Genomic DNA, 14118 nt, shown 5'->3' with positions numbered 1-14118 from the left:
TATTAAATAGGACGATTTTTCAATATTCTATATTTACTTAATTTATTTAAAATCTATATTATATTATAAAATATTTGATAAAAATTCTTAAAAACCATTTTTTATGTATGAAATACTGTTTATTGATGCATATTACTTAAAATTCAATATTACAAGTAAATTTTACATAATTATACTTATTAAAGCTCTACTTTGAATTCGTGTAACTAATTGTGGATAAACATAATCAAATAAATGATAAATATCTCATTTTAAAATATAAAAAATCTAAAATATAATTAAAATAATTATTGAGTTCTAACAGAATACTTAATTATTATCTTTATAAAAAAAACTATTATTAAACCTAAATTAAATTACTTCGTTATAATAAATTAAATTATAATAAAAATTTTGAATTAAAAAAAATACACAAATAAGAACTTTTAAATAGTTAATTTGACACTGATATTGATATATTTTTTGCAAATTTTATATAATATTTTTAAATTTATATTTCATTCAAAAGTAAAAGCATTATCGCTTTCTCAAAACCACATAAAATCGTATTATATCGACATAGATAAAAAAAATAAAACGAAACATTGAAATCGAAATGTGTCTCGATGCATTGCACGAGTACCCTTCTAGTTATCCATTTATACGTAACTGGAAGGGTACTCGCATAATGCAGCGAGATATAACTCGATTTTAATCTTTCGTTTTATTCTGCCCTCTGTCGATGTTATAATATGGTTTTATGGTTTTATATGGTTTTGAGAAAAACGATATTGTTTTTATTTTTAAATAAAATATAAATTTGAAGATATTTTAGAATTTTAAAAAAATATCAATATTATTATCAAATTAACTATTTAAAGTTCTTGTTTTGTTGTATAATTTCGTTAATTCAATTTTTTTATAATTTAATTTAGGTTTAATAACGAAGTAATTTATTTTAGATAAATTATTATATTAAATTACGTGTACTTTTTAAAAATGTAAAATAATAACATATTTTAACCAAATGGGCTTTCTTCTGACGGTTTGTGAGTCTTTGGTCTTCTAGAAGGTCAAGAGTTTATTGTACACAAATATTATATACTTCAAAAAAAAATTCAAACCTATAAATTAAGTACAAAAACTAAAACAAGTTATTTTGCATTAAGAAAATTCATTATCTAAAGTGAAAAATGGTGTAAAATACGATGTTTTATGTATTCAATCCTTTTCGATATTCTCAAAACTGATAGTTAAAAATACAGTAAAAGAATCCAAATACAGATGATTAAAAGATAATATATCTTAATACAAGGGAGGAGACAGATATATTGAAAACCCAACTTTGTCTCCTTGTAGATGCACGAGGATTAGAGTTGTTTAGATATCTGAGTTTGAGTCTTTTGATATTATCATCACATGTTATCTGATTCAAGTATTTATAATGATGAAGAGTTTTATCTGATTCAAGTATTTATAATGATGAAGTTGAATCTTGCAGTGCATTTTTGAACAGTTTTCTTGGCATATATTAAACTGTAACTTTTGCAAAAATTAATTAAAATTTAAAACAAGCAAGCTGAGAGGCTTTGTTTCATTAGATATATTGTCTGTAAGTATACTACGTGTAGTATATGAAATCTTCTGGTTCTTCCAATTTGACCAGAAGACGATCAAAACGTTCTTGGTCAAGTAATGACTCCAGCTTCATTCTTGCTTTGGGATTATCTCGCCTTCGTCGGTAGCCACCTGCTATTTGCGTCGGTCTGGAAAGAACGTCGGCCGAATTCAGATAAGTGAATACAAAGTCTTATTGTAGTATACCTTCGTCTTCACGGGTTATTGTTGAAACCGACTCTTGCATGTGGCGTTGTTTTTATAAGTTGAACTACTAATATCTCTGATTAAACATCAAACTTCGTCCTTAAATGTTGATCTTCTATCACTTAGGGGCCGTCTACCAAACAATTACCAAGTAAGCACATACCGGTAAAATTCAACACTATCACTTACTTGGTAAGATTTTAGTCCACCAAAACGACATTGTATACAACAATTTACCCGGTAAGTGTCAACCGTGTTAAGAGTCGTTGTCCTCACTTACCGGGTAAGACTCTTGGTATTTAAAGTAAATGTGACTTATTAAGTGCTTACCCAGGTAAGCATTTGATAAACGACATGAAGTGAATATTATGTAAAAAATTATCTTAGATTTCAAGAAAGTGATAAAAGTAGTTACTTTCCTAAAAAAAAATGATTTCATTTCCCAAAAAATAAAATAAAAACTATTTATTTTAAATTAACTTTTAAATAAAAATGGTATTTTATTTTATTTTTGTAGGCCAATAATTCTTGGTTAATCATATCAATATGAATCCCCACAAGGATTCATCACAATCCCAAAGTTTCCATTAGCTTCCCCATGGAAATGTCTAGGAAATATTAATCCCTTTAATCATGACTTTTTTTTTTTTTTAATATTATATCAGATCATCAGATGTTGGATTGGGTTTACGTGAGACCATCCTGTTTTTGTGAGACTTGTCTGACCATTTTTCTACACTTGAAACTTTACAGCAAAACATTATGAAGGAAAAAAAAAAGGGAACCTTCACAGCAAAAACACTGTGAAGGTTACCTTCACAACGTTTTGCTGTGAAGTTTCAAGTGTAAAAAAGTATTCTCACGTGATCCCAAGTCATCGTATGTTACCTTCTTATTAATAATGTATTTCAAATGTATTACATATTATATTATATGCATATATCGACAACAATTAACGTTTTTTATCGGATATATTAGTGTTTGAAAGATTAGTTTGTATTTTAAGAACCAGTAAAATATTTTGTATTGTAAATGTCGAAAGTTGTATACAGCAAAGAAGACAACAAGTGGTCAATGAGTTCTGCATTTGAACGACAAGGGTTGTGGAGCAGTGGTTGAGGCCAAGGCGTCAGGTTCGATTCCAGACGTCCACAACAATTATGGTCATAAAATTTATCAGGAAATATCTGTTGTATTCGTCTTTATCGGTATTAGGTAGGGTATACCTGAGATACCCTCCCGAAAAGAAAGACAACAAATGGCTGATGAGTTTTCAATCACGAACACAATCTTTAAAATGAGAACTGACACGATATCCCTCGAATGACCTGCCTCTCATGTAAAACATCTTACCCCTATAAAAACTTAATAAAACAATTAAAAAATTAGTTTGTAAAATTGATTTTTGTATAAGGTCATTTAAGTAAATAGCCATGGGTTAACAAACACTAAAAGCCAAGAAAGAAGAGATAAAAGAGGAGACATCCCTCATGGAGATGAACCACCATCACCAAAATCAACATGCCTTTTTGACTTCTTTGTAATGAAATTGATCACAAAATGTTGGCTCATAGTGTTTGGATAATTTTTTTTATTAACTGGATATCCAACCCGCTATGTGAATCGATTAATACCAGGACGACCACCTGCTTTGTAGATAGCCCGGAGTCATCGCATTTGAACCTTTGTGGACACAAGGGGATTTTTATTCCTCCTTGGATTTGAACCTGAGACCTCCTGGTACTTTTGACCTTTGGAGTCAAGCTCAAACCAATCAAGCACCACCCTTGTGGTTTTATGGTTAGGGTTGTAAATCAAACAAACTCTACTCCATGCCTCCATGGGATAGAAAAAAATACATGGTAGATGGATTTAATATAGAGCTTGAGCCAAACTCAAGTACGGGACTAAACCCTACCAGTTGCAGACGGTTGACATAGCCAATGTAGCCGGTTGTCCAAGTCTTGTAACCATCGCCAAACAGACAACTTATAATTCCTTCGTTGATCATTAAACAACTTACTAGATTACAAGCCTAGTTGAGTGGACACCGTCAAAAAGGCTTATGCATAGTTTGTGTTACCTTCCAGACTGTGTCAGTCTTACGACCATCATGAGGAAGGTAAATCAGTGCTGGGACAATATGGGATTTAAACACGAGACTTTGTTGGAACTCCACCCCCTTTCTTTCGGAATAATTCAACAAAGACTAGGCTTATGCATAGTGCATACAACGTACTATAGCCCATGGACGAGTTGGTCCCACCAATAGAAAGTATAACTGGCAACAACAAAAGTTTTGAACAAGTATATCACCCTGAAACCGGCTACGCTCCCTGAAACCAGCTACGCTACTCCCTGGGTTTCAGTGACGAGATTTAGATCAAGATCAAGATATCTTCAAATATTATTCATACTTTAATCCCCATTTGCTACAAGTAGACATGTGTCATTAACAAAGTGCAAATATAAAGACTGCACTTTTTCTTAAAGTTCCTAATCAAAATTCACTATGAGATATCATCAAGAAGAAAAATGCAGATGGAGATGATAAAAAGTATGAATATGAAGCTATCTAAAACCCAAAGAAACATAATAATCATACTGTAAAATCTAGCTATCGCAATCTCATTGTCATGATTCAGTTACCGTGCTTCGTGTTTCCCCATTCCATTCATTTTTTGGGATCTCGCCCGAATCAGAGATTACCACTTTTTTCCTAGGTTTCCCACTGTACGTACCTGCTCCTCCTTCTATTGCGTACACATTATCCATCCCTTCGATAACCTTGCCAAAAACAACATGTTCCCCATCTAACCTGGAAAATTAGTGTGTCAAAAAAGAAATGTGGGCTTCGAACGTTCTTCAAGGCCAACTTTTTTTAACGTTAATACCCTTTAATCGGACTTACGTGTAAAAAATATAAAATTCCCCCTCCGTCCCATGAAAATTGGGACATTTTCCGTCATGGGATGTCCCATGAAAGTTGCAACTTTAACCTTGAGGGCCAGCTCAACTGACAAATTAAGGTGCCAGGCCTTGGGTTAGAGTCTCCCCAGAGCAAGTGAGGATTTTCCTGGCTGTTATCTTTAGGACCCCATGGGATTAGTAGGGTGTGTGTAAAAACTAGCCAGATACCCACGATTACCCAAAAAATATCCCAACTCTTTACTGATGTTGCAATTTCCATATGCAGAGGAAGCATAACAAAGTTATAATAAACTTCAGAATTTTTGTCTGTGTTTAGTGCACACAAGTGTCGGATGGGGATGGGGGCGGGCGTCCTATGAGTTCAAGGACACATACGCAATCTAATCTAACGATTTTTTTATTTCAGGTTTATTAACAGGTATAAGATTGAATGTGAAGCACGGACTATGAATTAATCAGTTGATAGCGAACTAAGGGCAGAAGAAAGTCATTGCTCATTGCTTTTCAACGGAGAACATAATATGGAATACTTTTAACGTTTGACTATAAAAATGTCCTAAATACCCTTTATAAAATTGGGAAATCTTGAGAACCCAAGTCGTATCATAGAGTGTTTGGGCAAGTAGGTAACTTTAACTTCACAGTTGCCAAAGAAAATGTCATGATTTGCAATTTTCATGGGACAGATGGAGTGTATGTCTTAATAATGAATCGAGTCGAGTGAGAAGCTCCTTATGGCTTTGATACTCCCTCTGTCCCCAGATAAATGTCCACAAGGCACGTGGTTTTAGAAATTTTCACACTTTTCAATTACAAAATGACAATTTTACCCTTAACGGCAATGAATTTCTTCATCTCATAATTAAGGTAGATTTGGAAAATAAGCACTTACCAGTAGGCCTTGACTGTAGTGATGAAGAACTGCGAGCCATTAGAATCCGGTCCCGAATTCACCATGGCCACCATACCTACAAAAAGATTAGCTTAAGAAGATAACATATGCATACAAGAATAAGGATAGTTCTTCCCAGATTATGAATGTGGAGTAGAGGATGCTAGTAAACCAAACCAAAAAAACTCAGTAAGCCCACCCAGAGGGGGGTCCAGCCGGGGGGGGAGGGGGGGTACGTAGACATGACCTCTACCTCGAAAAGTAGAGTGGTTGTTTCCCGGCTTGTGCAAAGTGTGCGGAAAGAAAGAAAAAATCTTGCTCAAAAATACAAAACCTGCATGTGAGTGCTTGATCTTGAAATTTTCATCACGGAATGTGCCACCGTATATGGATTCATTCCCCCTACCGTCACGATAGACAATATCTCCGCCTTGAATCATGAACCCAGGAATGATACGATGGAAAGGTGTTCCTTTATAATGTAGCGGTTTACCACTAGCACCCTTTCCCAATTCCCCTAATACCAAGATAAAAAAAGTTATAAGTTCCACATGTTTAACAAATTTGAGCTTCTCAATGTAGTTATCTTTCTTCAGTAAATTGAATTCTCTCCCTCTTTCTCGGGCTCTTTAGTTGAATGACTTTCTCAAAAATTGAATTTAAGAATCTAACCGTCTATGTTCTCGAAACCTTTATTACCAAGGGGAGGAGAAAAAAAAACTCGTCCTCTCGAAACTCTTTTAGAAGAGAAAAGAAAGAAAACATAAAGAAAATAATGATAAGTTTCCTCCCAAATATGGAAGGAAAGGGAAGGAGAGTAAAGAAATTAAACCCCCCTTAAAAAGGTTATTAAAATTACAAAACTACCCAAACCATTCATTTTAAAGGATATATTTTTAAAGGGAATATTTGTAAAATGACATCTTTCCCCTCCTTTCTCTCCTGTTCAAAAGCATGAAAAATTATTTTCTATTCATTTTCCTTCCCTCTCAAGAACATAATTTAAAAAATTCTTTTCCTTCTATTTATTTTCAGTTCTTCCCAAATTTGAGAACATAACATTAGTAAATTGACCTTCTCGGGCAATTGAGCTAATAAATTCATCCAAAAGACCCCTCTTTCTCCCGTTCATTCTGTTTTCCTTTCTTTCCTTCTCCATTTTCTAGGAGTAGGGAGGTGGGGTCATTCAAAGATAGCTTTAAAATTTAACAGAAAAAGGAACTGTAATTACCTGTGCATAAAGAACGGAAATTTTCTGCAAAGATGAAAAAGGTGAAGAATTTGTTAATAGACAACCATCAAATAATAGTTTTGTTGCTTTTTAACGATATATAAGCAAGATGGTTTGAAAGCTTACCAACAGTTTTTGGCACAACTTCGCCATACAATCCGAGAACGATTCTTCCTGCAGTTTCAGCTTGTGAGGTTGGAACTTAACAAATATCCACAAATTTTCAAGATGGTTATAATTGGCCATGATAAATGTATATCATACGTTACTCTCTATGGATATCAACATAACACTAAAAAACCAATATTATGTGAGGCAATGATCACCAAATTTCAAACAAAAGACAAGTACCATGAAATTTACCCTTGATGAAACTTAAGAGATTATTGCGTGTCATCAAGTTCTTAACTCTGACCATATTATACTTCCTCCATCCATATTATAGTACGAGCTTGACATAATCATATAAAGCAAGATAAGTTGAAGGACAAGCACTATTCTCTAAGAAATCATTGGGAGAACAACAATAATGTTCAAAGATGTCAAAGTTCAAACCAATTGATTGTTTACGCAGCCTCGTAAATGCGTCTACCTATTTGAAGAAAGCACATTTGAAGTAGGATAGTAATTATTTATGCCATAAGCACGGTCAAGAGGAAAACTAGAAGTTATTAAGCAAAAGATGCAGTTGGAAATTTCTACATTAATCAGAATGCAATATACACCATTTCTTGACATGATTAACAATACCTAAACGTTGCTTGTCAATATCAACATCCAGGAATACTCTGTGCGTAATTTCATGCACCTCCTCCACTGTCTCTTCCTCCTAAAAAATTAAGTTATGGGTAAGAGAAATTTAACAAATTTAACCCAATACCGACAATTTACAAAATATTTTCTAGGACTCACCTGAAAAGGTTTGTAAATGCAAAACAAATAATGAATGTTGACATATTTATTACTTTACAGAGAGAGAGATAGAGCTATATCTATTTCCATATAGAGAGAGAGAGACTGAGGGGAGAGAGAGAGAGAGAGAGAGAGAGAGCGAGATTGTTGCTCTCTCCTCGACTATAATTCTGAAAACTGTAATTACAAACAGTGTAGTATAAGAGCATCTCCAACAGATTCTTTATAATTTCTCTAAAATAGAGAACCAAAAGTCAAAATCTATGAAAAGAAAATTTCATTCAACTCCAACAAATTCTCTATTTTAGTGATTTCAACATGCTTTATATGTTATTAAAATATTCTATAATTTTATACTTTTAAATTCTTTTATAGAAAATAATAATAATTCAATCTCATCGGTGGGAATAAATAAATAAAATCATTGCTCTCTCCTCTCATCAAGCTCTAGAGACTTCTTTACACTTGGAGTTTTCTCTATTGCAAGCTGGGGTCTTCATGGAAAGAACGTTTCTACTACTCAGTGTAGAGGAAAGGTTTCCGTACACCTTACCCTTTCTTGGTATGAAGGTCGAGAACCCTAGTTCCTTTATTGTTTAGTATAAGAACAGGAAAAAAAATCCTAAATTAAAACTAGCAGTCAAAAAACAGAAGACCCTAGTTGCAGCTGCAGAAATTAAAACCTAGCTACATAATGTCAACTCCAGAAAATCAGTGAGCAGTTATCTTAGATCAAACCCTGATTTGTCGTCATCAACTCCTGGATTGAAAACCTATTTGGCTGCTATAATCAAGCCTAATTCTAAACCATATCCACCATAAGAAAATAGCTACTGTTATCCATTTAGGTCTGGTGGCTGATTGCGATTTTTCAAAAGTTCAGATGTTAACCTGCATTGTTTTCTTAATTCTTGAAAGTCCAAGGACAGTCCTGATTCAAAAAAATAGGGGTATTTTCTATAGTTTCTGAAAGTTCATGTCTCTTCTGCAACTTCTGAGGGATTTTAGTAGGCCAATTTAGATGAAGGTTGATTCCTAAACTTCTTCAGAAGGATGATCTAAGACTTAGTTATAACTCTTATACTGATGTTCCATGTAATACAATTTTTTTGCTAACAGGGGGTGTCGTGGCCAGCTTGCACGCTCGAATAATCCCATAGGCCCTCAAGAACACCCAAGAAAATCCTCAGTGGCCTCAAAGAGACTCAAATTAATGGCCCAAGCCTTTTGCTTGTCGAGAGATCAATTTTACAAGTAAGCCAGTTTCACGTCTTTAACCATCACTTGGCAAAATAATACATGGGCCACTGATTACGCATCAATGTGACATTTCCAATCATGTTTGGTGACGACACGATGTTAATTGTTTCAGTATCTTACCGATGAATGTGTCCCACGGAAGTCGCTGGATGTATCATTTTCTGGGCAAGTATAACAAGTAAGACGATTCTTATAGCTTTAAGGTTGTCAAGTAGGAGAATATTATAGGAGACTCAATCCAAGCAAAATGAAGTTAAATTTTAAGCTCTGGTGGAAGTCAAAGATGATTTTTTTTGAATGGGGAGGAATGTGATGAAAATCAAAACTTTGGAGCAAATCGGAAATATATTATCTTTAGGGTAAGCAATGTTAGGATAAACATCTGTTTTTATTGTTCTGTCTTAAGTTGTATACAGATGTATTGCAACAAAACTCATAGATGATGGAACAAAAATATTAAGAGTTTTTCTGTGATTGTATGAAACAATCACCCTTCAGTGATTTGCAGTGCTTAAGAGATACCAGTGCTTCACTAATGTGAACCCCTAGAAACCTAGTTTGTTTATTATTTTCCCTATGATATTATCATAGGAGACTCAAGCCGAGAAAAATTACGAGACTAAAATTGAAGCTTTGATGGAAGTCAAAGGCAACAATAAAATCAAAAATCCCAATTAGAGAGAAGATCTACCTTAACTGGGAAAATGTTGACATAATCTTTCAAAGAACTATAAGTTTCTAACTGCAAACCAAACAAATCCGGTATATCCCACACAGAGGTAGGGTCTAAGGGGGGGTAGGATGTACGCAGATCTTGGAGTTTGTTTCCGTGAAGACCCCCAAAAGTTTCTAACTGTAACAAATCTAGTGATTGCTCAACTAAGGATAAATCTAGAAATTGACAATAATCCTAGTAGTTATTAGAAACGTCAGTACTTGTCTTAATAACAATAAGAGTATTACAGTAAACTGTAAACCTATTGTTAGTATAACTATCCTAATAATTACAAGATAAACCCGAATAGATAAATCTATTATTTCTCTAATCTTGTAATCCTCATTGTTCTCTCCATTATAAATATAGCTACAAGATTAAGCTAAATACCAACAATAATAGCAACTAGAAAAATCAGTAATTATCCTCGCAATAAAAAAAATGTGTATACAAACTCCAAAAGGCCCTATTTAACAACTTCAAGTATAACTTTTCAGCCACAAATATTCTGCTCAATATTCCTCTCCGTGATTACTGTCTCGATTTTTGGAGTATCAATCCCAGATACCATCCCTTCCCTTATACGTTTCAGACCCACCACGACTTCCAAAATGTTGACAACAACACTAGCAACCAACAACAAATGTGTTGACATTTCTAAGCAACCTCAATCACCAAATTTAAGAGATATATGCATGTCACGAATTATTACTTCCATTTTGTCACTTCTAATTATTGACTCCTATAGCCAGCGTACTAAATGAACAAGTAAAAAACAATTGAAAGTGGAGAAATGAAAATGTGTGTGTAAATAGAACATAAGCTCATAATCTTGCCATATAATACTATTCAAGGTTCGACATAAATACTCTCCATACAATCACGACGCAGAAAATGGCAACCAGAAAATGATGGTGGCACATTCTACTGTCAAGTGTCAACATATTATACCTCTTAATTTTGATATTCATCTAATACATAATATGTATGACCAGTAACTAGCTTTAGCTATGATATTGCTATAGCAGATGAAAAGTATCATGCTTGAGGATCTACTTCAATCCAGAATGCAACAAGATAAAATATAAAGCACAATTGCACAACATTCAATTATCATTCTGAAAACTAAATCAAACGACCTCAGATCGGATGTATGCAGACATTTTCCTCTACCCCAAAGGGTAGAAAGGCTGTTTCTGTGAAGACTCGACTATGAAAGCTAAAACTCACAAATCAAATTTTACCCATGAAGAATGTTGTTACTTGGACAAGAGGATGTATCAATCAACACTTGGTTTAGGTATTGGTCTAAGGGGCTATTTGGTTGGTTTTCCATTAAGTCCTGTGTGATAAAGCTAACTGTATGGATTAATCTGTCTGTACAGATTGGGAGGGATTTTTCATAGACGGAAGGGCGTGCTTTTAGTTGGAGAGGCAGGTTTGAAAAAACTTGGCTTTCTGCATAAAGCTCCACCTAGAAGCTTACCGAACAAGCCACTTTCTATGTCATTAAGCCACTACCAAACAGTCATGTATAGCTGACCAAGTAAGTTGCGAGTTGCATTAAGATCATTAAGCTGTTAACAAACAGGTCCTAAGTGTCTTTGAAGGTACATTTTTAGGGATAAGATAGGCCAACAAGAAAATAGCCAAACAGGTTTCATGCTTCATTTTAAAGTTTATCCAACTATACCTAGAAGTAAACATAAACAACCCATATGACACAGCATCACAAAATCATGAAAATATGTACCAATTAATGAGTCTATTGCATGTGTGCATATGGGTAAGATACAGACCACATAAAATGGAATAATGACCAACAAATTTCAAAAAGTTAACACGTTAAAACTCGTATTGGTATTCTAATGATACATCCTTTGGAAACAAAAAGAAGTTTCACCGGGCAAAGAAAGAAAGGGTTTGAGGCATTATTACATTAAACTTTGCTCAGTAGAAGCAAAATTTTATAGCAATAGGCATGGCACACTGCTGCTTGATTTGAGATTGAATTTTGGAATAGTGAAACTAACCTACTAGTCACAATCTTATCATTTGTCTTCCAACAAATGGACTTCTGTCATCAACACATATCAGGTGACTATCATTCCAGCAAATGGGGGTACTATTCACACTTTCTTTTCCGGTCTGAAGGTATGTTTAAACACATGAAAACCATCGGAACCAAAAGTGTGAAGATTGAAGACAAATTTCGTGCATTGTCCGCTCAATGCATAACCCTCACTCATCTTTGATTAACTAAACAAGATGAATAATCTCAACTGCCAACATAATCGACATAAATCCCCATACATCAAAACAAACCCTTCGAATCCATCTCTATCTAACAAACAGACCAAAACCAAAATCAGTTGTAAGAATTGAGGGTATTACCTGTTGAGAGAACGATGAGAAGGCAAGGTAGACAAGGACTGAACCGATCAAGAAGATAATAAGGAATCGCGGCCGTAGTAGATTCCAGATCTCTCGACCCATATCTGATTCAGGTTCTTCTTCTTTCTCATACATTAACCCAATCTCCAACCCCAGAAACGAATTAAATTCAAAAATTCTTCAATAATTACAGAACCCCACTGAAAAAACTTTGAAGAAGATCAGAAAACACTTGCGCAAGTGGAGTATAACTTTTTCCCCCTTTTTTCTTAACATGGAATGTCAGTGAGTGAATCGAATCAAACGTTCTTAATCCAGCGGTTTAGGTGCTGATATCTCCGACTACGTAGAATGAATTGATTGAACTCTTTGTCGTTTGGCGTATTAATTCTTGTTCTTGATCGTATCTACTGGGATTGGCTCACACACCAGGTGTTTGACTAATTGTCTGAAAGACAAAGCCGGTATGATGCAAGGCCCAATTCTATTGTTTGATCCCCTTCAAGGTCCAATATATGTGGTTTATTGTTTGTATCATTTATTAAATTTTGAATTAACAACCTACTTTCATAAATTTTCTTAAAAAAAATTTAAAAAAAACTCAACAAACTTTAGTGTTTAAAATGATTAAATTCTTGGACAATTTTTTGAAACAAATAAGTTATTGGACATTCCAAAACTTGTTAAATAACTCCTTCGACTTTCTAAAACTTGTTAGATACATTTTTATGACCTATAAAAACTGTTAATATGGTAAAATAATGGAAAAAATTGGGAGAAAAAACCAATTGACTTTCATATTTTGAACAATTAAGTTCCTAAATATTTTTTATATCAAAAAAATACTTACATCTATAAAATGAAATAAATTTTCCAATTAAAAAAAATAGAAAATAATTTGTTTAAATTACTGACATATTAACGATAAAATTTAACTAAATACATAATTAATTAAAATTCGTCCATAATCCGTCGGTGACATGATATCACCAACAATATTCAACCACGATATTTTACACTTATTAGCATGTTACTGTTTTAGAGCATCTAGCGGTGGTCAAGTTAGTCATCAATTAGACATTAGTAATCCATTCATATATACACCAATGAACACTAACTTTAAATTTTAATCTTTTTTAGATCTTTTTTTATTTGAAAAATCACTGACATAAAATATGTTATTTTTAATTAAAGTAAATTTCATCAATATTTTTTTTAAATGTAAGTACTTTTTTTGTAAATATAAGTAGTTTTTTGGTTTATTTATTTCATTTTATAGATGTGAAAACTTTTTTTGTTTAAAAAATGTTTAGGGACTTAGTCGTTCAAAATATGAGTCTATTGGCTTTTTTTTCTTCATATTTTTCCATTATTTTACCACGTTAACCGGTTGTATAAGTCATAAGAATGTATCTAACAGGTTTTGAAATGTTCAAGAAGTTATTTAATAAGTTTTGAATTGTCCAAGAACTTATTGTTTCAAAAAATTGTCCAAGGATTTAATTATTCCAAACATTAAAGTCCATTGGGTTTTTTTAGACTTTTTCCATTTTCTTATTATAGCATTTTACTTTTATTTTTCTTTATTACAACAATGTATTTTCAAATTATTTTTTATTAAGGCATCGCATTTTAAAAAATCTACACATTATAGCAATGGGTAACCTGTTACCTTTTAAACCGGTTAACCCTAGATTTTTTGGCTTGTATGGCTTTAATGAGGTGATGTGGATGACACATTATTTTGATAACTTAACTAAAATAAAAATAAAAACCTATTTCAAATTATTATTAGTGATTTTTATTTTTCATTGCTATGATTTAAAAACACATTTAATTTTTTTGACTTTTTTCTTATTAAGTTGCATGCAAATTAAATATTCTAGAGTATACTAGAAGCGTACTCGTGCAATGCAGCGAGATACATCGTGTTTTTAATATTTCATTTTATTCTTTATCTCAGTCGATGTTATAATATGG

General features: G+C 33.2%; 1 protein-coding gene across 1 annotated transcript; it reads right to left on the bottom strand.

Moving 5' to 3' along the window:
• Positions 1 to 4188: 4188 nt before the first annotated feature.
• On the bottom strand, positions 4189 to 12624 carry LOC112524461 (peptidyl-prolyl cis-trans isomerase CYP21-1-like). The gene is made up of 7 exons (XM_025134281.1): positions 12139 to 12624; positions 7608 to 7686; positions 6984 to 7031; positions 6858 to 6881; positions 5961 to 6143; positions 5627 to 5702; positions 4189 to 4621 (listed from the first exon to the last, which is right to left on the bottom strand). Exons 1-7 carry the CDS (start codon positions 12271 to 12273, stop codon positions 4438 to 4440), a joined length of 729 nt encoding a protein of 242 aa, XP_024990049.1. The 5' UTR covers positions 12274 to 12624; the 3' UTR covers positions 4189 to 4437.
• Between the last annotated feature and the right edge of the window lie 1494 nt (positions 12625 to 14118).

This window comes from Cynara cardunculus (assembly GCF_001531365.2).
Source record: "Cynara cardunculus var. scolymus isolate 2C chromosome LG 13, CcrdV1, whole genome shotgun sequence".
Classification (NCBI taxonomy): Eukaryota; Viridiplantae; Streptophyta; class Magnoliopsida; order Asterales; family Asteraceae; genus Cynara; species Cynara cardunculus.
The sequence above is the reverse complement of the archived record's forward strand: the minus strand, read 5'-3'. Positions and strand labels throughout refer to the sequence as shown.

What these genes read in the sequence shown, in the direction of transcription:
- LOC112524461 (XM_025134281.1), bottom strand. Translation starts at nt 12,273, where the DNA reads ATGTATGAGAAAGAAGAAGAACCTGAATCAGATATGGGTCGAGAGATC. An exon ending in TCTCATCGTTCTCTCAACAG is followed by an intron (nt 7,687 to 12,138) that starts GTAATACCCTCA and finishes TTAATTTTTTAG; the next exon opens with GAGGAAGAGACAGTGGAGGA. An exon ending in TTTCCGTTCTTTATGCACAG is followed by an intron (nt 6,144 to 6,857) that starts GTAATTACAGTT and finishes TCTTGGTATTAG; the next exon opens with GGGAATTGGGAAAGGGTGCT.